At 37.1% G+C, this 25,855-nt stretch overlaps 1 protein-coding gene across 1 annotated transcript in view; it reads right to left on the bottom strand.

Annotated features, from left to right (window-relative positions):
* Nucleotides 1-19,189, bottom strand: part of LOC108678549 (Down syndrome cell adhesion molecule-like protein Dscam2) — a 71,674-nt gene extending 52,485 nt beyond the window's left edge. Inside the window, exons 1-7 of the mRNA XM_047885117.1 lie at nucleotides 18,869-19,189; nucleotides 16,713-17,011; nucleotides 14,989-15,127; nucleotides 13,264-13,425; nucleotides 6,919-7,068; nucleotides 4,394-4,511; nucleotides 2,184-2,394 (exon numbers count right to left, since the gene is read on the bottom strand). Coding sequence (XP_047741073.1) covers nucleotides 2,184-2,394; nucleotides 4,394-4,511; nucleotides 6,919-7,068; nucleotides 13,264-13,425; nucleotides 14,989-15,127; nucleotides 16,713-17,011; nucleotides 18,869-18,908 — 1,119 coding nt within the window. The 5' untranslated portion in view covers nucleotides 18,909-19,189. The remainder of the gene's footprint in view (nucleotides 1-2,183; nucleotides 2,395-4,393; nucleotides 4,512-6,918; nucleotides 7,069-13,263; nucleotides 13,426-14,988; nucleotides 15,128-16,712; nucleotides 17,012-18,868) is intronic.
* Nucleotides 19,190-25,855: the final 6,666 nt, after the last annotated feature.

Here is a 25,855-nt window from a genome sequence, read left to right on the forward strand (position 1 = left end):
GCCATAATACATGAATATTCATCCTGAATTCTGTTCTATCTCTGAAATATATTATTTTTTTCCTTTGCATTACGCCTTAAATAGTTGCGATTTCAACGGGAAACAAAACTTCACTACAATCCATTTAGATTACTTACGATTAATTTAATTTATTTGTTCTGGGCCAATTTATAGGAAGATCGACGACCTTTATTAGCATGAGACGGCAGACGGAAAAGAAGTATGACCAAGACAGAATTGATGATGCCAATAACGATGGTCGTTTGAGCGGGACGTCGACCGAATGCATTTCCAAGACCAAAATGAGAAGGTAACGCAAGCGACTTACAATGTATAGAAAGTATGTACATAGTAAAGATGAAAAAATAATAATAGGTATTAACTTGCAATAAAACTAGTCATCGTATAAAGTTACAGGAAAAATCTTGTAACGCTTTCACTAACGCTAATAAAATGTGTGGAACGAAAATTTCAAACTTTTCCTCACATTTGTCCGATGCTGGCGGTTTAATTAAAGCATACTTTACGCCCCTAAGTCAACACCGGACTTCAAGTTCATCACGAACAACTGGACAGAAAAACAATAGAGTTCTTCTTAAAGAAATGATAGCGAAAAAATTGAATTGACAATACTGTTTATAAAAGAAGCCTTCATTACGTAAATTTTTACGAAGAAACTCGCGGCAAAAGGATGAAATTTACATACAACTCTTCTCATAACTTCCCTTAAAGAGCCTCGCCTTGGAAAAAACTTTCGCTGATTCAGCTTTTTTTACTTGGTCTTGAAGACTGAAGGGCTGCTAGCAAGTAACATAGAGTCGTTTTCTGCTGACCCATCATTGTTGTTGCACTGAGAAGCAGGAAGCTTTTGAAGGCATCATCAGTGGAGCTTAAGTTTTATATCTTTGGATTTTCAAGCAACCTAGAAACTTATTCATTTGACAATTTCATTCACATTGAAGTTCTACTGTGAATAAAGTCCTGCACTTGGGCATGTTTATCAATGGCGAAATGAGAACATTTTACATATTCCTAACGTGAATCGTGAAAAATGACCGACTATCCACATACGAGAAAAGTTATCACAGTACAAAGTGAGGATTGACAATATTAAGTAACTTTGTAAACGGTTTTAAATTTTGAGTGCACCCTTTCGCTGCAAATTACGCCATAAAGGCCGTTCCATAGCTGCCTTGAGGTAGGTTTGAAAATCAACAAAATAATCTTATTTTGCGACAGTGAATAGAGAATTTGCAGAAATGATTTTTCATAAAAAATAAGTAAAAAATATAAGCGTGAATGAACTTGATTGAACTTGTACTAAGATTCAAAATTTTCCTGATTTTTTTATTCACAAAAATAAACATTTGCGCCATAAGCTATTGAATTTCCCTACAAACAAATTTTAATATTTATTCATAAAGATTGGAAAAACTATCTACATTTATCCGCAAGCAAGGAGCTAAAGTTGAATTATTTAACGGTGTTGACGCTGCGGAGCTCAGTTGGCTGCCTCGCAAACTAGAGTTACTCGCCGTATCAACAGCGACTGCACAGGAGGATAAGCTTAACTCCAAGTTACTGCACGCCGCCTAGTGGTTTACATGCTTACTGAAGCGCGCGACTACAGAATATAGTCGCCAAATGGACCTCGAGTCACCTACATACTGCTGCTGTCTGCTGCGTTGGTGGGCACACTTTTTGAACATGTGCGCTCGGAAATTATGACGCCCAAACTAAACGTCACTCACCTCCGTGGTGCTGCTGCCGGTTGGATTGGTTACTCACTCGCTGAACTTTTCCGTTAAAAGTACTGACGCCAAAACAACAAGCCACTCATCTCCATGGTGCTGCTGTATTCTTTACCTCATTTACTAAACATCTGCGCTTGGAAATTATGACGCTCAAACGAAACGTCACTCACCTCCATGGTGCTGCTGCATTCTTTACTTCACTTACTGAACTTCTCCGCTTGGAAATTTGACGTCAACGCAAGGCGCCACTTACCTCCATGGTGCTGCTGCATTGGGCGCCTCACGCACCGAACTTCCTCGCTTGAAAATCGTGACGCCCAGACACGACACAAATTCACCCCCATGGTACTGCTGCCGAATGCAATGGTTATCTCACTCACTGAACTTCTCCGTTTAAAAATTCTGAGACCAAAACAACACGCCACTCACCTCCATAGTGCTGCTGCCTGCCGCATTTGTGGCTTCGCACACGAAGGCCACCTCCCGCGCCAGCAGACGGCTGGCACTCTCGAGCACGAGAACGCCGCTCTCCCCGCTAGTGTCGCTTGCCCCGGACACGAGGCCTCCGACGCCCAGCCTTGACGGGAGCTGTTGCTGGTGCACTGGTAGTCGGTCACCGTTGGGCGTTTTTTGGTACCATCTGAGTGGGGGTTTCAAATTTGTTCCATTACGATGTACATTTCGAAGTGCTTCGTAACACTGAGTGCAGATTCGCTCTTGATGTAGTTCTAGATCTCTCTACTAGTAGATTAGATGTGTATTAGTCATAGATGTTGTGTCGTTAAACATTAACATCAGAAACACTACTCTGGTTTTCCAACATTTGGCGAAATTCATGATCACATGATCATAATCTCGGGTGCCTGTAGCACGCAAGAAACTATTACATTAATTTGTTGACCAGTTCAGTAATTTTTTGTTGACCAGTGCAGTAAAAATCCTAAGACACTTCCTCATCATAATTACCGAACCCCAAATACAATTCAGCTATACCTAAATATAGAATGTCTCCAAACAGACATGAATTTCTACGTATACAATCGTATACTTATAAAGGTCAAAAAAAATTAGAAGAACAGAACATTTGTTTTCAAATTTAACTCTGCGATATCCGCTGCGTTAAAAGCATAGTTATTTTCTTTGCGTGGTATTGTTAGATTAATATGAATATAATCATACACATTTTTGTGCGTATTCAATAGATAGAATATAGTAGCTTTACACATATAGCAAAGGCCACATCATTCTGCCTCATAACGTACGTGACCTGAGAATTTAATGTCTCTCTTACTAAATAAGAAGCGCAATTAATATCAATATTGAAAGGCAATATATTGCTGAGGCGAGACCCAGAATTGGTATCACTCGGATGCCGGACGCGTCTGTCAGCCCCGTTATTAGATTCATATTGACGGTCATTAGGAGAGAAAAAGTTTCCCCTTCCTCTTTCCCTCTGTGATGAGCGTGAAATTTATATAGACCTTTAAATTTATTCATTACATTAAATTCATTTATTTAAAATAAGTAAATTTTTTATATATTTTATTTAGCGGTTTGCTTTTCAGATTTTTAATTTATGATTATATAAATATCGGAGCGAAACTTGATGCTCTTTATAAGATTATGTAAATGTACTCTGGATTATTCGCATTAATGGTGGTTGCTATTTTGAAAAATTATTTTACATAAATTTTTACAAAGATTCAATTGCGTTTTTCAATATACCTTAGACTCAAACATCCACTGCCATTGAAGCTGCAGACAATCCTGAGATATATATAGAATAATATAATTTTAATTGAAATTTGATGATTGGAAATTCCAATACAAGAGATATTCATGAGCGATCGTATTCGCTCAATGATTAACGTCCTCCCTCATTACGGATGACAGCTCCGCGCGCTTCCCTCGGAATAGGAATTCTATTAAAGAATTTATGTCAGAATCATTTTAGCCTCACGGGACTTTATATTTTTAAGAGAATATCTAGCAGCGGGGCTTTCCATGTGTGAACACTACGGGGAATTTTGCATTAAATAATAGATTGGGTTTTTGTAGTGAGGGGTGAAATGTTTATGGAAAGGACATATAAATAATAATAAAAGATTGTAATAGCGTGTGTAAAGAAATGATTTATCTTCAGAACAATAATTAAGAGAAGCTTTTAAGTATTATTGAAATTCAGCTAAGGATTACAAGAAAATATGACAGTCTACACGTTTCCCACATCACGCAAAAATATTTCAAAATATTGTAGTCATTGGTTTTAGGCGACTGTGTCAAACCCTAGAATAGTTGTTTGTTTAAAAATGGTTTGTTAATTTTTTAGAACTATAGATTGCACAGAGTAGAAATTTAAGAAAATAAATTACGTACAAAAGGCATATTTATTTGTGATTTGAATATGTATGATTGAGACCCACATATTGTAGTCTCAAAAGCGACAAAAATTAATTGTTCGAGATTTACGCAAAAGTAGTTTATTTTACGCATAGTATGAGATTTACACAAAAGCATGCGATGGGTTGGCGTGCGCGACGCAGGGCAGGACGAGCGGCAGGTCCTGCGCCTACCTGTAGGCTGGTGGAGGGTTGGCGTGCGCGACGCAGTGCAGGATGTGCGGCAGGTCCTGCGCCTACCTGTAGGCTGGTGGAGGGTTGGCGTGCGCGACGCACGGCAGGATGAGCGGCAGGTCGGCTGACGCGCGCACTTGTGTTGACTGCGTAATGAGGCGAGGTGGCGACGGCACTCGAGGATCTGGTTGCGTTACCGAGCAAAGTTTTCCAAGTTAATAATTGAAAAATTGCAAAAGTTTTGAATTAACACAAACTAGAACCTGCAAAGTTTTCCAAGTTAATTATTGAAAAATTGCAAAAGTTTTGAATTAACACAAACTAGAACCTGCAAAGTTTTCCAAGTTAATAATTATTGAAAACTTGCAACAGTTTTGAATTCACATAAAGTCGAACCTGAATTATTATTCAAAATAATTTTTCCAGTCATGGGAATACAACGCCCATTTTTTCAACCATAGAAATTTAAACGAATTAAATTGAAGCGGAAAAGAATTTAGAATAATATTAGAATAATATTCATCACTCAATGACCTTGCCTCATGAATTTAACTACATGAGCACTTATAAAATAACATTATTCTACGGATTCTGAAAAGTTCAAGCAATACGAGCGATTTATTCCAATTCAGAACCAAAAGAATTGCGATTTTTTAATGAGGAAAAGCTTTTCTCTCAACATCAAAATGTTGCAAAAAATGTATCTCATTTAAACACACGGTCTTACTTGACACTTGTGTTCGGAAAAAATGGGTTGTTCAGATTCACGAAACAAACATAAGCATCTAATTGCAACAATGTGTGTATTCATAATTGAGTAAGTGGAATAGAAATAATACATACTTCTTTAAAAGACTTAATTACAAAACTTGTGCTCATTTTAGTGGGATAATTTTTTTCAGAGATTTCCCAAACTATTATTACTCACTAGTAGACATCGCTTTCTGATTTGTGTATGGGAGCGCAGGAAAATTGTTTGCATAAGTTTCGTGACTGTCCAGTTTCAGTCCAGTTTCAGTGACTGGAATATGCTTGTAGTTCTTCTAATGACTTGTCATAGGTAACGCTTATATTCATCATTACTAATGATTTCAAAAGAATATATTATTTCGCGTTCAATTAATATTAATTAATTATTTCGTGTCATTCTTACATAACCGTAGCATATTTTTACCCCTATGCTAAAACTCCCAATACAAATTTAAGGCTCATGCAGAAAAGTAAACGACTTGAACCCTTCAGTAACCAATAAATAATGAAAAAACTAAGAACAAGATATATTACAATAAATAACTTGGAAAAAATAAAGGCAATAATTATTTTTGTATGTATCTCGCCGGAGGGCTTTCATACAGCACCATATTTAGGATTAGTTTCACTCTGTCCGGTAAATCCGGATTGTTTTCAGATCAGTTCATATATACTGATCGACATAGCCACGACCTATACTGAAGGTCGTCCGCTTAAACTTCTACTTGAACACTGTAGATTTTATGAATAATAAAAACTCAGTAAGCATTACAATGGTATTTGGGCATTCATAGTTTAACATTTTCAATGACTGTTGTTTTTATATGACTTAAAATTTCCTATTTGGAAACTAAGCATGTACTTTCTTTCAAGCGGATGAAGAGTTGCAACTAATTCTAGAAGTTCGCATATTTGAACATAAATGAAACCGAAAAACAGCCGCATGTAATAATTAATAGTATGCATAATCAGTTCTTCAATGGCTTTGCATGACAGCAGTAGTTTTTTCTCGACGATCGCGTTGGCAAGGCTACGCCGTTGCTGTAGGAACGAAGGCTGGCGAGGATGTTTGTTCAAGAAAAAGAAACGTGAGCTTCCCTCTCTGCATCGCCTTCCATGTGATGAGAACAAGCAGAGTTGGGAGGAATCCCGCTATTTGATTAGACCGCTCCATTTCTGCGCTGTTTTAGAGAGAGCTGCGTAAAAACTTAATGCGCTTTCACACGGTAAATTTTGACACGTGTCGCCACTTCTCGTATACTCGCTAGTAAATGAGTGAAAACATCCAATGTTTTATGCAACGAATGCAATTTTGATTATCTTTTGCATTTTCTAAATGTGATTCATTTCAATTAGCTAGATGTCTTTACGAGAACAGAAACACGAATAACAGATGATTTCCGGGTAGTAGTACTACATCGTACAGTATTACTGCACAGACAACTGGGTAACAAGGACTATCATGGGAGAAATTTTTGGCCACAATTTTTCAATCGGGAATCTGTGAATTAAAAAAAATGCATGTTTCTTGATCAGAAATATAAGCCTATATTTAATGCTATGCAAAATTTACGATCCCATAATAATTGATGTTTTGTGGTTTAGAATTACGATTCGGATTGTTACATTCAAAACAACTGAACTGTGTAGAGCAAAATTGCACTAAATTCAGAGTTAGAATTTCTGATGTGTAACTTCACTCCACCGTGACGCTTGTTTCAAAATCCTGTCAAATATGTCGGTCGCCTAGTGTTGTTGACAGAGATTTGGTGCTTCTGACACCACAAGTGTCAGAAGTGTTGAAAACATAATAAAAATATAATAAAAAAGTGTTATCTCACCGTTGACGATGATGCGTGCAGCGTTGGAGTGTGTGGTGGAGTGTTGGAGTGAGTGGAGAGCAACGCAGCGGAAGGTGGAGTGCGAGTCTGAGGCATCCACGTTGTGCACGAGCAGCTGTCCGCTCCACTTGATCGCGTGGTACTTCCCGTCTGGTAAAAAAATATTTATATTTTTAGTTGTGAGAGGGGCAAATACGATTTAAAATGTAAATTGGTTAAAAAATATGTATATTTTTTAGTTGTGAGATGAGCAAATAAGATTTAAAATGTAAATTGGTTAAAATATATATATTTTTAGTGGTGAAAGGGGCGAATACGATTCTAAATGTAAATTAATATCAGCATTTGAATTGAATGAGATGATCGTTCATAAATTCGTAGCAATAAAATTCAAAGACAGATTTATCATTTTGTAAGCTAAGAAAAAATTCATGCCTCTTGTTTTCAGTTTGGGGTTGGAATGTTTGGTAGTAATTAATGTCTACTATTTAAAGCAAATTTCATTATTATTCTCTTTCAAGAGGAAATTAAGACAATAAAAAAGTAGAGAGGTTAATCGCACTTGCTAGACCACCAATTGCTTTGCCATTGCAAAATATAATTATACAAATGTTTAGATATCGACTTTAAGCTTACTGCGAAAATAAGACAATGAAAATAACAGACGAATTCCTTCAGAAGCAGTGGCTAACGCACCGCATTGCAGAGACAAGGAAATTTTTACGTGAAGTTCTCATCTCAGAATCGAGAATTTTAAGAACTTTTCTTTATTCTTGTGTCGTGCTAAATAGGTCTTGATATTGGTCAAAGCTGAATACCGTAGCAAAGATTGTTTGAAAAAAGTGTCACTGAAAAAAAACAGATCTCAACAGTGAACAGAATTTTTGAGAGGTTGAAAGGATCATCGAACATTGAAACCCTTGGAAGTTGGCGAGATAATTCACAAATTCAATGGAAAGAGACTTGCCTCGTCCACGGCAGCATAATTTCTTGCCAGCATTTAGTAAGCTAATAAAATTCATAGCGGGAGTCAAAAATGTTCCTCGTTTAAAGAGTTCTCTGATAGCGCATCCGGATGCCTTTCATTTTTCCCCGTCGGGCGTTGAAACCGGTCATAAAATGCACAGGGTGCTCCTCATCAAAGGTGTAATTTTTCTGGTGATTAGGTAGTTTTAATACAGAGTCTATCAAGGATACGTACAAGCTGACATGCACGATCAGGGTTCATGGCTGACGGTTTTGTAGCTTTAATCACGTAATTATTAACAGAATGTTGTGAGCTTACAACACTGAACATTAGGTCGCTTACTTGGCTCCTGAACATCCTGATTTACGGGGTAAAATTCTGTGAAGACATCCTGAAAACACAACACCGTGCTTATAATAATCTAATATTTTCAGGAGAGGCGTCTAGTAATATTGCCTTCATTAAAACTGATGACTAAAAATGTAAAGGTGGTATCGTAAAATTTAATAATGATTTTTTATTTCCTTAAAGATTTAGGCCAGCGAGAATTCCGTCATCGAATATAACGAAGAAACAGAATATTGAGCGCGAAATATTTCAATAATAAAATATTGAGAGGGGTGATGAATTGAATTTTCCGTCGAAATAAATTATATATGGAAATCTGTGTCTTTCTCCTTTTACATGTGAATATAAATAAGAAACAATGCAATTTTAAATTGTACTTCAAATTATTAATATCAAAATATTATTTTATATCAACGGAGTTCTGAGCACATCTGTCTACCTTTAATCATTTCATAAAAAGTTCAGCATTACGTTGATTTTCTCAGTGAATCAATGAAATACGATCAACGTTACTCACGTGTGAAATCAAGTTCATAAGATATACTCTGTTCCAGCGTGTTCACATGGGCATGAAGATGATTATTCAGTTCACATCGCTCAAATGTAATCTTGTTCAAATATGATATGATTCGGCTACAAGAAAATCATATATCAGTGCAATTTTGGCTGTCGGTTAGTATTATAAATGTTAGAGGAAGCAACAGTAACGAGTATTGGGCATCCAAAATTAAGAAGTGAGAAAAAGCAAAACGGACGATGAAAGATTCATGTTGATTGCGCATCGGTAAACTTTTTCGTTAACTTTAATACATGAACTACAAATCACATTATCGCATCAATGTATTTAATCGTGTAGACCAGCATTTTAAAAAATTGGATACTTGGTTACATCCATCAGCCATAATTTATTACTTTGGGATTATCAGAATATCAATTAGAGTTACAGTTTAGCATTACGTTGATTTACTCATCGCAGTGCCTCTAAGCTTTCAGTCATAATTACTTCCTATTTATAAGTTTTTAGATTTGTTTTCTAATATTTTCTAAAAAATGACAACTACAATCAGGCAGTAAAATCGTTAAGCAAGTATAGGCTTAACTGCAACAACAGCAAGTACGAGAATAAACATATAACAATTCAATTATTAGAGTCACTAACCGATAAAGTCAGAAATACATTAAATTCTTTACACTGCTGTCAACCTTCACGCTTTAAAATGCAGTATGAATTTCGTTCTCATCGTCCTTCAAATTAGTACAAGACAATGAAACAACTTTTCTCTAAACCTGTTGCACAAATTTCTTACACATCCCTTCACAACGCATCTAATATTACTTCTAAAATTAACCCCGCGCTCCTGCAAGTAAGGAGAGAAGACAAAACTCCTGCTCCAGCATCATTAATTGCGGACCCAATGGCCTCACGATAATAGCCTTTGCTCTATCGTCGCCGTCACGACAGCCTCCTCATGATGGACGAGCTCAGCTGGTCTATTTTTGTTCAGTCCTTGCGACCACACAGAGTGTGTAGTACAGAGCTGTGTGGCCAGGGTTGTGTGCTCCAGAGCTGTGTGGGCAGGGCTGTGTATTCCAGAGCTGTGTGGCCAGGGCTGTGTGGCCAGGACTGTGTGGCCAGGGCTGTGTGTTCCAGAGCTGTGTGGCCAGGGCTGTGTTCCAGAGCTGTGTGGCCAGGACTGTGTATTCCAGAGCTGTGTGGCCAGGGCTGTGTATTTCAGAGCTGTGTGTCCAGGGCTGTGTGTTCCAGAGCTGTGTGGCCAGGGATGTGTATTCCAGAGCTGTGTGGCCAGGGCTATGTCTTCCAGAGCTGTGGGGCCAGGGCTATGTCTTCCAGAGCTGTGTGGCCGGGAATGTGTATTCCAGAGCTGTGTGGCCAGGGCTATGTCTTCCAGAGCTGTGATTCCAGAGCTGTGTGGCCAGGGCTGTGTGTTCCAGAGCTGTGTGGCCAGGGATTTATATTCCAGAGCTGTGTGGCCAGGACTGTGTGTTCCAGAGCTGCGCGGCCAGGGATGTGTATTCCAGAGCTGTGTGGCCAGGGCTATGTCTTCCAGAGCTGTGTGGCCGGGGATGTGTATTCCAGAGCTGTGTGACCAGGGCTATGTCTTCCAGAGCTGTGTGGCCAGGGCTGTGTGTTCTAGAGCTGCGTGGCCAGGGATGTGTGTTCCAGAGCTGTGTGGCCAGGGCTGTGTATTCCAGAGCTGTGTGGCCAGGGCTGTGTGTTCCAGAGCTGTGTGGCAAGGGCTGTGTATTCCAGAGCTGAGTGGCCAGGGCTGTGTATTCCAGAGCTGTGTTTTGTCAGGGCTCTGTATTCCAGAGCTGTGTGGCCAGGGCTGTGTATTCCAGAGCTATGCAGTCCAAAGCTATGTACTCCAGAGTTGTACATTCAGGATCTGTATACGTAGTTTAGAAGTGTGCAGTCAAAAGCTAACCAGGCCAAATCTGAGAACTCGGTGTGCTGGCAAGAGCTATGAAACGTGGAACTCTAAAGTTCGCAGCTGTGCAGGCCAGATGAACATTACAGTAAAGATTTGTGCCTTGTACTTTCCAGCACTGTAGTTCAGAAACTGCAAGTAGAGCACTGTAGTACAAATATAATTGTCCAAAGGTCAAGTAGTGCCAATATTTCGGAAGCATGAAAATTGATAAAATTGATTTCTGTGTGATAGAATTGATAAAATTTTGATTTCTGTGTGATCTCGAAAGCAAAATTTTCAGGAAAATTACGAACGGGAATAAATTCTGTCATAATAACTCTAATATAGTAATATAATAAATAATAATAATAATAATAATAATAATTATTATAAATAAAATGCTGTTGGGAACTTTTACAACGATTTAGTCCCATATTTTGCCGAGCGAAGTCGTCCAACGCTGAAGCATATGGCAAATTTCATGAGATAAAGGCCGTGTTGTATGCCACGCAGGTCACGTAATCAATCGAGCGCCTCATTCCTACGCACGATGAAGTTAGTTTTGCTAGGAATCGATGACATGGCGAGGAGTCACGTAACTGATGACATGAATGCATTTCTGGCAGCACTTTCTGGATGTCATCTCCTCAGGAAAGCTTTAGAGGAGCACCAACAAAACTCATGAATACGCAATGCTGCCTCGCTCTGAGAGTTTCAGCGAGAGGAAGGGAAGCTGCAATATGCCAAGCCTGAGTAGAATTCTTTTCGGAAATGTAAGCGGGCGCGAGTGCCTGACTTACTTCTGCAAATATCTCACGGAGGTGACGCATTTGCCGACGTAAGGTCAAGAAGAATAAAGCTTATTTTACTTCTACTGCTCATGGATAAACAAACACAAGCGCGAACACGAGAAATGTTAACACAGTCGGCATAATGGCGAAAAGGTTGCAATACACAGATAAGTTGAACGGGGTTGAGAATATATCTTTACAACAATTTGTAGATTTAAAACGATTATTTTGAAGTTTCCTTTGGAGCAACAACAATTTGTAGATTTAAAACGATTATTTTGAAGTTTCCTTTGGAGCAAGAAGCACCAAAGTGTCAAGCGCGGTGGTGTTGCAAAAAAAGCGGTGTACAAATGTGCAAAAGTTCCTCTTTGTGAAAATAATTACTTTACCTGGAATGTAAGAAGAAATACTAAGCCTAAATCTGAAGTCAACTTAAGCCAGATGTCACATTCCTGAAAATCGTTCATAGCTCCGTTGCCAGGTTTTGTGCTTATACAGCCTGCAATTCGACTTAATAAAAGGGAATGCGCTACGGCGATCAATATCCGAGAACAATGTTCGGACTATCAATCAGCCGCAGAAAAGGGAATAGAAACTACGCAAGTAATGGCAGAGCCGCCATTATCCGCATGATGATCTGCATATCCTGTACCGTTATGATCATAACCAACGTTCCATTCAAGGTGAATTGCATCTTGTTTCTGCACTGAAGTAAACAATGGCATCGATTGTAGCGGACCAGTAGCACTTGTAAAGGTAATTTCTAGCGAGGGTAGAAGGCCAATCTCGCTCGATGCGGAGAGCCAAGCAATCTCAGTGCTGGCCATAGAGGGCAATTTCCCTGGGACAAAATCGTGACGATACTGCGTGCCATGACGAAGGCAATCATCACGTCCACAGCCGCAATCCTGGCCATACTATACAATGTTTTCAAGACCCCAGAGGCGACTCGGTCAAAGGGATTGAAAACAAAGGCTCTGAATATATTGGTTTTAAAACTTTGTCCTTAAATAAAAGCTGGTCTTCAAATAGTTATTTATTGCTTTTTAAGCGTCAAGTAGCTAAGTTCATGTTCAAATACGTGTTTTTAACTTTTTCTCATCCACATAGAAGATTTATAAACAGTTTGTCTTCAAATACTAAGAGATAGTATCAGGCACTTCATATAAAAAAGGAAACAGAGTAATTTATCACTAAATGAAGTCTTGAAATAATCGAACGTTTTAAAATGGACCAGATTGAATAAGTGAGTCTCTGAAACCTAGGTCACAAATACATGGCTTCTGAAGAGACGAGCTTCTGGAAGGTGCTAGTAAGTTACCACGAAGCTGAATATGGCAGGGCAATCAGACCAATTTGAAAATAATCGATTTCCACCAGATTAAACGATCGGACATAATTAGCTTCTTTTGAATTTGTGTTTTTGTCGGTGGCTTTTCTAATTTGATTTGTTCAATAGCATAAAAATGTTTGAGCGTATGGAAACATGAGTCATAACTTTATTACTTATAGAAATTCTAAAATGAATGAGTACCCGCTGCTTCTCTGAGTACATCATGCACGAACATAGCAAAACTGTCTACCTCATTGTATAGACAAAGCTGTGGAAAAACTTAATGTTGCAAGCCAAGTTACCTAAATAAGGTCAAGACGAACGCATGACAATAGACATTAAGATTGGTCAAGTTTTTGTTGGTCTTGTATTGGTTATTGTATTGGTTTATTATATTGTATACTATATTGTATTGGTTATTGTCTAAGTTCAAGACAATAAGGTCAAACAGAAACAATTGAATGGTTTTCTCACCGCCATGTAGGCTGGGATAGATATGGACTCCTCTGTCTCTCTCCCAAGCAGTGACAGTTAGCAGGTCTCGTAGTGACGAAGGCAGTTCACACGTCAGCACCGCTGTGTTTCCTGACATCACAGCTTCGTCCCTCACCATCACCTCCACACCTTGAGTCACCACTGCGCCGGTACAATGACGTGCAAGTTTAAATTTCTGTCATACGTATGTGTGAGTTTAAAGGCAATTTTTCTATTCTAGTTAAGTCATTACGAAATGAATGCTGTAAAAATGATCGTGAAACAACGAAGTGTGAAATTTGGTTACTAAAGAACTTATTTGATACAGATTCATTACCTGCGATATCTTTTCTACAATTCATAATGGTAAGTTGAATAGTTTAAAGATAATTAGTTGAAAATATGTCAATAATTGAGTGAATTATCAAATAAATAAATATGAACAGAAACTTTTCCCTAAAGCTCCAAAGATTTACAGGCGTTCGGTTTCTCGAGTCATTTCAGCAAATGTCATGTGAGGTCGGAAGAAATTCCAGATATGTTATAATTTCAATCATCGAATTCAATTTTCAATTCAATTTTTCAAGCTATAATATCTCTACATTGGTAAACAGTTGAGGCCTCACTAAATTCATTCTAGAAACAGCAACAACAAAAAAATTATTCCAGGTTCGAAATAATTTTTTTCTGATATTTGTAATTAAATTGAAGCCCATTCTGCAACAAATTCATAGTAAAATATTGCATAAGTTTTAAATAATTACTGCTCTTGGTGATGCTACTGTCCATTAACTGCTGGTCAATATCCTCCTTTTTCCAAATTGTGTCATCAATAATTGTAAAATATCCTCGAAAAAACGACGTCTACCATAAACCTGGAAAATGTTGTCCAGTAGGAAATTGGCAACCGTTGTAAAAAATTCGAAACCGGAAATTCTCTCGCTCATGGCAGAATATTTATAGTGGTAGTCTTATCACGGAAGAATACTTCACCTCAGCCTATCTAACGAGCCTTCATTGTTAAAACTGCGGAAAGCATATGCAAACTATCTCATTTTTGGGGTTATTGAGTCATAAGTCTTATGTTATGGCCTCCATACTTGGGTTCTGGCATCGCCGAGTTGCCAATATCCTGTAACGTCGGCGCCAATATTTACGAACAAACTATTTTTGGGGGTAAAAAACACCCATAAATCAAATTAATTTGTCATCTACCAGGAATCTCGGTTGTATGAAAATTTATCTCCTGTAGAGCGTTAATTTATTTTTTTTTCGATTTTCTTCAGCACGTACTTTTTTGTGTGTGTAAATCAAAAGCCCTGGAGAAAGAGTTAATAAATAATTTGATGGGAGAAGTTCATAGAAGAATTTCTTCCCGTTGTACGAATAATAATACTTGTTAACCACAAGCAAAGCACATCTAATAACAAATAGTGATATAGGTACATACCCTGATTAAATGAATTTCATATAATGGAAAATATGTAAAATAAATGTACATATTTTCGAACACTTGTTATCAAAGTCGAGATGAATTAATTTTCTATGCAATGTCAGTGAACTGCGTGATGACGACAGTTGTACTCAAATAAGACTAAAATCCATTATGTTTACGGAATACTTTTTTGATGGTATTGCAATGAAATAATACTGAAAACGAATCAAAAAGAATATCAAGTTACGAAAATGGCAAATTCATTACAACTTTTCTACTTATGCTCATACCAGGCCTGAGTGTAGCGGGTAACCCCAGGACGGTGCCGGTGGGGTTGGAGACGGCGCACTGGTACACGCCGGCGTGCACGTCTTGGCGGTACTGACTCGCACTGAACGGCAGCAGCACCAGCGACCCGTTAGACAAAATCTGAAAAGCCAGAACATTTTCGAAAATTATTCCGGAGATAGAATTGTCAATGAAATTTAAAATTTGTGTGAATTTAAAATTTGGATGGGTTAAAATTAAAATAGGGTTATTTCTGACAACCCAAGTCGAGGCTATAAACTCAGCTATCTGCGGAGAAATAAAGAATACGGGTACGAATTTATTATTCGCATGTAGCGTGTGATGATTGTTTTATATATTTGGAATTATTTCAAAATTTATCCGATCCTAAAAAAAATCCGATTAAATTGAGACTAAAATAATAAGAAGTGAATGAACAAAAGAACAAAAATTTACTGAAACAATGGAAAGTCATCGCCTTCCTAAGAATTTATGTGACAATTTTTTCCATCATCGTAACATAACTGATATAGTAACGAGAAAGTATCACTCAATTTCGCAACTTTTCATCTGCAACGTTTAAATTACTCTTTGGTAATATTTTGTATAACGTCAGCGTATTGCATTTAAAAAATTCCTCGCTTTACAATTCATTGCGCGGAAGCTCGGTGACAGGACTCCCACAGCGGCCACAAACCACGTTAAGTGTTTTGCGCACGTCAGTATATCTTTTGAACAGTTCCCCGGACACCGATACGCTCGTCGACTACAGTACAAAGTTCGTTCTATACAAGTGCAAGTTTGTCCTCCGAGGGCAAACTTCGACAAACTGGGCATCAGAGCCTATACTTTCAAAAAAGTTAAGAGATCGTAAGTTCATCAGCCAATCACAGACGGCCTTTCAAGCAAAATGCACCAATCATAGACAAGAAAATAGAGCATAAGTACTTACGTTCACTTGGCGAGTTTTGAAAGTATGGCCCCTGAACTATTGCTTGCTGTGATATGGGTTCCCGATAAATGACTTGACCACGTCGGTGCTGATGATCATATCTCATCTCATTTGGAGCAAAATTTTCATATTAAACAGCTCTAAAGTCAGGAGCAGATAAGCCTTTTAAAAGTAATCGCATTATAATGTATTATGTAGTGAAAACATTAGTTTATCAAAGATTCCCTTAGATTTTGTTTGAGGTTATGTCTTGAGGTGACTCTGAAGTTAAAATCAGAACGATATCTGTAGAAAATGTATTTTATGCGGAAGTTCAAAATTTAATCCGTTTTTTTTTTTTTGCAATAATCTGGCCGAATAAAATTATCCGACGACAATACGTGCATATTATTCCATTTTTTTTGTAAAAAGGAAATTCATGCAAACAATGTTAGAATCAGAAACCTTCAATGAATAAAAAGGCCAAGTATTAGAATATTATGTTTTTTTGTAAAAAAATTAATAAGCTTTTCGGAGAAGTCTGAATTTTTTATCACCATTAGCAATAGAAATTAAAAGCTTCATATAACTATAATCGTTAATTAATTGTGCTATATTTAAGGGATAAAGTTGAAATCATACATTCCACTCAATTTTGCAATAATAAAAGTTGAAGTTCCTGCATTACTTCTACTACTATATAGTACTAGTCGAATGATTCAATAATGTCTACGATACGGCCAATATTTTTAAAATTTGAATTATTCAAATTCCGCTCTCATAAATTGAACCCACCTCCCTAACTCCGGGTATTTCCCTCACGAGATTCTGGTCAAGAAACCTCCACGTGATGCTGGGCTCAGGATCTCCCTTAGCGGCACAATTGAGCACGACCCCGGAGTTATTACTGTAGGTCACCACGCCTCCAGAGTCATCTTCTTCTGTTCGGCCTTCAGCCAGGACCGGTCCCGAGGGCAGGAGTTGCTGCAGATTTTGTAGCGACGTTCCTCTGGCCCGAAGACGCTGAGCGCCATCAGAGTCCGGCGGTGCTATTGGAACGGATAAGGAGAACCCGCTCGTTCTCCCGAGCTCCTCTGCAAACAGAATCAGAAACACAGAAAATCAGTATAATCAGTACACAGAAAATCTTTCTTTATTCAGAGGGTTAATATGATGTGTTCCTAAGTTGAGCAAATGACGATGGTTTTAAGGGTAGGAACGTTGTCAGAAATGCACCGCCCAACAGCTGAACAGTTCTTGAAAATATTATATCAGCATCTTGTGGCTAAATATTTAATTTTAGCTTCTTCCAAATTCGCATGTTGGATGACTGTTAATATATCAAGATATTAAAGCGTTTTATTAGATACAACAATTACAAGCCTACTCATCGGCTTTTTATCTGTCGGGAAAGTGCATCAAACTTTACGTCATGCTACTGATAACCAGAGTGCAGCAGAAAAATAGTAATAGATATTAAGGTACATCCTAGCAACTGGTCGCGAGCGACGAACGTTGTCAGTAATGCATGAAACCACAACTCTTTGGATAGTTTTACTCCGCCAGTTCACAATTACAATTTCAAAATATTCATATAACAGATACAATGAAATCACACGTGTCGGGCAGTCCTATTTGCAAATTGTATTTATGATCAAAGGGACTGTTGTTTCACGAATGTTTTTTTCTGTCATGCTTGGTCTAACCCGTTGCAAAATTGTTGAATGCCAAGCCGTAATTTCACAAACAACTTTCCAAGTGGTAAACTGCAACTGAGTCATGTTCAGTGACGTGCAAGGAAAAGAGCTATTGTAAAACACGACCGTGCCCAAACAAAATTTTAATTATTAGATCTAAGGCAGCAGCCTATTGAATGCAAAATTAAAACGCGAGTTGGGGGTGACCTGTGTCTGGGATATATGTACAGTAACGCTCATGTTAAATATAACACTAAAATGACAACATAATTAAATGGATGACCCCAGTAAAGAATAAACGGGGATGAAGCCGACAGAGAATAAAATATTTGGTCATAACGGATACGCGAACTGCAAATATAATATAATATCTGCATGTAAAACCTAAAAAAAGGGTTGGGCGTTAGTTAGAAAATTAATCGACTTACTAAAACTCTTTGAGGGAAAGATCGCATACTTCTTAAAATGTTAAACAAATGCGTCCTTAGGACCGTTCAGAAACTGTTTAATAATTTTCTAGTGCAATTAGTGTACAAACCACGGAGATCATCGCAAGGAAAACATTTTAAAAATTTGATAAATGAGTTAAATGAGGCAAGTTTGCATGTCATGTTTCCAGCTTCTATTTTGTTTTAAAGATTAACCAAAAAGTACGCTGGGATTTTCATTATAAATTTCGTTTGGACAACCTACATATTGAAAAATGTCAGTTTGGTTATATATTCAAGTATAATCTGTCCGGTTTTGACTCCAAAATAAATGTATACCTAGAAAAATTTGCGAATTTTGAGTTGGCTATTGTGAAAAGTAACACAAATAAGGACAGACATTCTGAAAGTTGGAACAATGTTGCGATCTTGTTTGATTTTTAGCTGGCATCGTGCTCAATATTCTGGTGAAAACGAAGTTCAAAGGTTTGGGGAACGGAATATTGAATATGTTTGGAAGCAATTTATGTATAAAACATTAATTTTCTGAAAAATGCCATGAATGACAGTTCTATGAAAAACATTCTAAAGGCTATAATCTACATACATTATAATGCTTTCAAAATTTAGCTGGTGGGCGCATTTGTCGCCACAAGTCTTAACCCCAACTATAAAAAAATGCTTTCAAATTATGCTGAGAAGATTTACGAGAGGTTTATGCTAACGAACATTAGTTCATGTGTTTGCTTTATCTTTAGTTTTTATATATTATAATAAAATATTACATGAGCGCCACACAACTTATTTAAAGTTCGTATATTCTCACCTGCAATCAGTAAGATGAAGGCGGCGTAGATGACAGACATGGCGCCGCGGTCCAGCGGTCTCGTACTTGCAAATATTTTTACGGGGCTGTCAGCCCTGAATTTGAAGAGCTTCTAGTTGAATTCATTTGTGCAGTCAATGAGTGGGGAATTTAATACAAGTATGAGTCGACCAAGATAACTTAATTAATGCTTAAGAAAATGAGACGAAGCTAACTTGTTGGAGAAAGGCGTATCCGTAGGTTTTCTTCATTTCACATGTATATGAAATTGGCGTGTGCTGCTGCATGAAGATTTATATCAATGTTATCTCAAAACAGGGCAAAATCTATCTCTGAAATATTCAAAAGGTAATGTTAAAAACGCTGGAAGACTTTGATAACGGATAACTAAAACAAATAGTGGTCAAATATCACCCAGGTTTGGTTGCTTTACATTTTTATTACTAATAATCACTTGCAATTTAAAGTCTAATACTTCTGAAGAGTGCTTTTATATGTGATATATAATAATACAAATAAATCTAAATAAATCTACAGTATCTAGACGTCACAGAAAATTTCGAATCCCAAAGGATTCTAAATCAAGCCATTGTAGTTTGAAATCAGGAAAGTATTTGAAACTTTCACACACACAACTATTAAAATAATTTAACTTTGCTACGCCAGCAACAAAATCGCTCCATTATAATCACGAGACCTTTAATTCATGTAATATTTTCCCGCGAAAGCTTCATAATGAACAAAATTATTGTCAGCTCGGGTTATTTTTCGTCACATTGGCACTACGTGCACGTCTGCAAATGGTGAGACTGGACTACATGGCTCGTCAATTATTTTAAGTAGAATTGGAGCACCCAAAGCCTTACAAAGCCTCTCGTTTTTTTCTACAAACTACGCTGACAGAGGCGCTTTATTTTCTGAGGTTTCAGGACTGGTGTCGACTGCAGGTTTCAAGTCGGCGTGAAGTAAGAAACGTACGGGAGACTGAAATAAATGATCTGTTCTGATTGCCGGCTATTGTAATAATTGGGACTAAATTATCAATTTTTGAAGTGTTGCGTTAACTTCGATAACTGTGTATTATCAATCATGGAATATAGTATAAAAAATTAGTTTAGAATATTTTGTTTCTTTCTTAATAGATATTTGTTGTTTGATATTGAATAATTTTATCTTCGTTTTAGTATATATTTCATGATAAATGAATAAGAAAAACTTCAATAAATCATCGCGAAGGAACGAGTTATTACTAGCTATCGATAAATGATAATGGTAAGTTCCAGGATTAGCCCAGGATTTAAACCTAAAAATCTATTGGCTTAATTTGAGCAGGATAGGTAGTTTCTCCCTCGGCACCATCTAATCGCAACTAAAAAAATATAACTCATTACTCACTGCAGTGAGTGACAGAGAGCGCATTTTCTCGTCGGCGAAAACGTGAAGTCACGGACGGACAGACAGACAGACGGACAGACGGATATGGCGAGCACAATAGCGCCTTTTTTCCATAAATGAGAAAATGCGTTAATAAGATCTTCCGTTGAAACGTTGAACGTTAACTTGCCGTTTTCAAATCAACTGAATCAATCAATGTAGACGAGGTCGAAAAACGTGAGGCTCGATACGCTGAGATGCAGAGCAGGATTCTACACAGTCAGTCTCTAATCCAGCCTTCACCCAGGAAAATTTTCCAGTCTTCAACTCAGGAAAAAAGTAGCAAACTTTTGAAGATTCACTTCCTGGACCGAAGGATTTTCCTCTAGTTCATGGTGGATCAAGGGACTTTTTTTGATTTAGAACTGTCTCGCTAATGACCACCTAGCGATATTGTAATAAATGCAGATACGATGATTGCTGGAGAACGGATACTCATTCATCAAGAGATGTCACGTCTCTAGAGATAATTCCGTTTCAAAGATATTTGTATAGAGCAAATTTTACAAAAACTGAATTATAAATTGATATTCTTAATAAAATGTATGCTATCGGTGAGGAAACGACTATACATGTATGTTTTCAACATGCGAGAGCTTTTTAGTTGTAATAGATAGTAATATGAAGCCAAAAAATAATGATTAGGAACGATAACTGTTAGCAACTCTATACGAACAAAGCCATTATTAAATTTCTCGTTTGACCCGACAACCAAAGCTCCGTTTAGCCACGCAGGTTCCTAACGTTACGGTGTCGAGCGAAGTCGTATTTCATGTGCAGGCACAGCCCGCCAAGTGTGTCATTGCGGCGCAGAAACGAAATTCTGAAGCCTGAATTTCTCGAACAACGGATATAGGCTTAATATTGCGCCATGTAATCAACGTAAAGTGCGTTGTCGCGCTTAAGTTTCGTTGAAGTTTCAAAAAAGTGGGCAGAAATGCTTCTAAAACAAGCGTAATATATCGGGTCCAACGCTGTTGCTGCTCATACATTTTTATGAAGGACCAAATTAGGAAGTCCCATCCACTACAAGACGAGGATCTTGTTAACGCGAGTGACGGAGCGTCATACCGAGCGTGCCGTCTAATTATGTAAAATAGAAGACGCGTACGGCAGCAAAATGTGACGGAAAGCTGCTTTGCTGCCATGCTCGCCGCTAAGCAATACCTTAAAAATCCCAAAGACTGTAGACTTTTCTCCATTAATTAAAATAAGGCTTACACTTTTGATGATTATATCAATAAAAATTTAATTTTAGTTCAGTTTAGCTCACCTCTCAAAATAAATGTTACGCATGTATATATTTTATATCTACGTATAAATTACGTACGTTAATTGTACGTAATTTCTTTCTATCTAATAACCAATGATTTCTTAATTTGTGTTGATTTGAAGGTAATTGCTTCGCTGATATTTGATGACCCGCAATAATTAAAATGTTACAAACGTTGTGCAATATTTGGTTTTAATGCAAGTCTGGTAATTCTAGTTTCGATTCTGAGTCACCTCTGGATAACGTCAAAAACGTCAAATCCTTTAGCCACGTCTTTTACACTATCATAGCTTTCTGTTCCACCACCGAGGGTAGGTGTTTAAATATTTTCTATTCATATTATGATAATCCTGTATCGATTTAGTGGCATTTTCTATAAGTCAGAAAGACTATTTTTTACCAGTCTATTATTTATTTGTTCCGAGTTTCAAGTTATGTATATCTTGCTTTATTAGTGAGAAACAGTCGTTAATTTGTTTATTTATTTATTCGCAGAGAGGGATCGAATTTAGAACCCGAAATCATTTCAGGGCGATAAGAGCTAAGGAAACATGATTTATTGTTGTTATTGAAGTTTAATCATTATTACAGTTTTCAGTTATATTCTTATTAATCCTTACGTGTATTTGTGTGCCGTACGACCTGACTAGCCGAGTTGATGTATCCCGGTGAACCCAACACTAACGCACAATAATTTTGGTGTTATTCAAGATTACATTTTAGACAAAAATTGAACAAGAAATAGAGTAACGGCGTGATAAATATCGGAGTTGATTTTATAGTAATTGAATCCAATTTGTATTCATATGAATTCTCTTGTATATATAGATATAAATAAGCATAATTTTTATTGTCCAGTTGTGCGCAAAAGGTCTGGCATATTATTTTTCTACTGTCTTTATTTTGAAGAGGTAATCGACTAACTACTGACTGAGCACGAAATTGCTTCGAGGAAAACATTTATTTTTAAATTTCGTGCCTATGTTTAGAAATTACATTACTTCAGACCTGATCGTAAAAATGCTTAATGTGTTGTTTCTGAAGTTCAACCGCGATAGTGTTTTTCTACCCATTATGCATAGAGAAATTTAAGATTTTCTACTAAAAAATATGCTTGATGCGCAATGTGATTTAAATTTGATATGAAATACCGATTATTTGGAAAGTCTTTCATAACAAATAATAAAAAATGGTACCTGCGTCATGTTTTTATCGAAAATACCGTTACGTTACGTTACATTTTAGATCGGAATGAGAAGTTTTGCGGAAAAATAATTTCGATATGTTCATTTTGGGAGCGCGGCTTTCGATTGGAGTTGGTAAAACTTGATGCCTGCGGACGAGCGCTAATTACACGAGTTTTTTAGGCAAGAGAATTCCAAAACTGGACTTTGACGAATTAATTACCATGAGCGGATAATTCGAAATACTGTCCTTCGATAATAATCTTAAAATATCGAAAGATCATAAAATATTAGAGAAAATATTTTATATTATCCAAATAAAGCTTATTCATGTATTTCAAAGAAAGCATTTGAATAAATGGTTCAGATCACGCTTTTCTAGTGTTGAAGTGCAAGTGATTTATATATTCATGTTTCATGCTCTTCCTTGTAACAAATTTTCTGGACTGGTCATGACTAAGAATTTTTCTGCAATTGAATATCAGAGGATTCAGTGTTGAATAAAAAAATTAGGCCAATCGTTTTTCAATTGATGATTTGCATTGAAAAAAACATTTGGATGAGTAACTAATGAGCGTAAGTGAACAAATAAATTCGAGCACGTAAATTCAAGTAGAAATCCCATCGGCATTTCAGCATCTATTTTGCTAATGGATGACAAAATGCAAATGTGGTATAGAAAAGACCATTTGCAGGATTATGTGACATGTTTATCCCCATTGATATTATATTTTTCGAGGAGGATTCAAATTTTTTTATGCTGAAGCACCGTTATAGTAGTGAATGGATCCTGTTGTATCTAGAAATTTATTCAAGAAAAAAAAACTAACTGAATGAAGCCTCATATAAATCCAAGTCATAAAGATTTAAAAGTTACATACGAACATTTTTATCTGCATGCTCTGATCTTCTAGACCCAGAAGTTGTTCTATGTTCTGCAGAACAATTAAAGGTCCGGCGGAAACTTTGATCTAGGGCCCCGGGTGACGAGTTTTCATAATGCCTTAGAATGTATAAGAACGCATTGTTCTTAAAAACTCGCACTTTTTTTTTTGTTCTTAAAAACTCACAACTTTAGATGAGAAAAAACTATTCACGACACTGGCAGGTATCACTGTATCAGTGAATGTTGTGGAAATGCAGCCGGGACATATGAAACTTCTTTTAATGTGTCTAATTGTATTATGCAATTGCATCAACTTGACCTTGGATGAAGGTTCCGACTTCCCATGCCATTTTTTCGACCACGTTGTTCGAATTACTTCGTCATTAACCTAGCGATTTTCGAAAACTTCTCCTTGGTACTCGAAATCTAGTTTTATGTTAGCTTTTTTCAAAGTGGGAGGTGAGGCACATTATTTAATTTAGTTACAAACATTGCATGATGATTGAGTTTAGATTAACAAGAAACTTCCATCACTTATGAAGCCACCTGATAGTTCACGGCACAAATAATAATGAAAAATATTCCACAATACCTCGAAATATTCAAACATTCATTTACGAGAGATATTTCTTCTGGGATTTGAAGAAACGGGCGAAACTTGAAAGGAGAAATTCACTCTAGCTTAGTACACAAATTAATTAAAGGCACGAATTCAGGCGATTGAAAGAAATTGATTAAGAAATATAAAAATTAAACTGTTTGTTATAATTTCGATTTCATAATAATTCACCGGTGAAAAATACCAGGTATAATAACATTTCTGTATCAATACGTTTTAATTCCACTCAAACCGCAGAAAAGACGCGCGATATACAACAAAAAATAAACGGGATCCTGAGAGAGGATGAACGTCTGCACGTCCAGCAAGTGGGCAGTGAGAGGAGACCAAATGAGGCACATCCTTCCTCAGCCACGGCACTCGCTACACTGATGAGCAGGGGCAAAATTTTGATGCTGCAGCTCCTGCGTTGAAATAAAACAGAGTTTCAGCCAGTGGCGGTGCACCAATAGTTGACGAAGCTTGAGTGCTATGCACATTGCTGTATATATATGAACTAGTATTACGATTCAAATAAATAGCAAAGTAAAATGACTTTATACATAAGAAAACAACGGCGAATTGTGTTTTTTTGGGTCTCTCAACGACCCAAGCATCCGAAAGACTTGATGAAAAATTTGCTAACATTTTTTAGCAATACCGCCATGCTCCGTCCACCGCAACTTGACGTGAGCGAAACCCTCGAGAACTCGCGTTTTCTGAAAAAGGTGACTTTCTTGCATCCGTTTCTAGCATTAAAAGAAAAACTGCCTGGAGCTCGAAGTTAATTGAAGTCTTTTATGGATTTCCTACCGAACACCAGGCGCCACGCGAGGGCTGCTCACGCGAGCCTCGCACTCTCTAATGAGTGCGAGCTTATAAAGCTTTGATGCCGAGGGAAATAAAACCTTTGGACTTGAGAGGTAGAGGGAAATCTGAGTACGTTGATGTTCTTATTTTAAAAATAAAAGCTTTACTGAGGGACGACGCGTCATTTTAAGTTTCCTATTCAGTTCAAAAAGGGATATTTTCTAAAGATGATTAATTTTTGAGAAGTATTTACATGGTTTATCGGATACATTTGCTATTTCAATGTGGATGAGAATAGAAGCAACTGCAATCATGATTTTCATGACATTAATTTTCCTATTCGTTTCCTCACGTATAATAAGTAGACACTAATGGGAATATTTTGATCAGTAAAGATAGTATAACTGATGATAAATATGAATAAAATATTTTATTGTATGCGTAATGAGTAATGTGTCGCCAGTATTAAATACTTGTCGTTTACTTGGGACGCATCAGAACATCATATGTCAGCGTATGTAAATTATAAATAATTTGCTCATTCCCAGCAAAACTGAGTTTGTACTCAGCGTAAAATAGATACCGTTTCTAAAATATAGATATCGTTTCTGCTCAGCGTAAAGAGATGTAATTGGCTTTACTTCACTCTATGAAGGGAAGAAATTCGTATTGTTCCTACGGATTTCACAGTGCGAAAGAAATCTACGGAGTTTGCAGCCTGGATTTAACAAACTTCATGGAGTTATGATAAGTGACAGGAATAATTGTTAAATCTGAACACGGCGATAAATTACAATTTAAC

This window comes from Hyalella azteca, unplaced genomic scaffold (genome assembly GCF_000764305.2).
Source record: "Hyalella azteca isolate HAZT.00-mixed unplaced genomic scaffold, Hazt_2.0.2 contig16984, whole genome shotgun sequence".
Lineage (NCBI taxonomy): Eukaryota > Metazoa > Arthropoda > Malacostraca > Amphipoda > Hyalellidae > Hyalella > Hyalella azteca.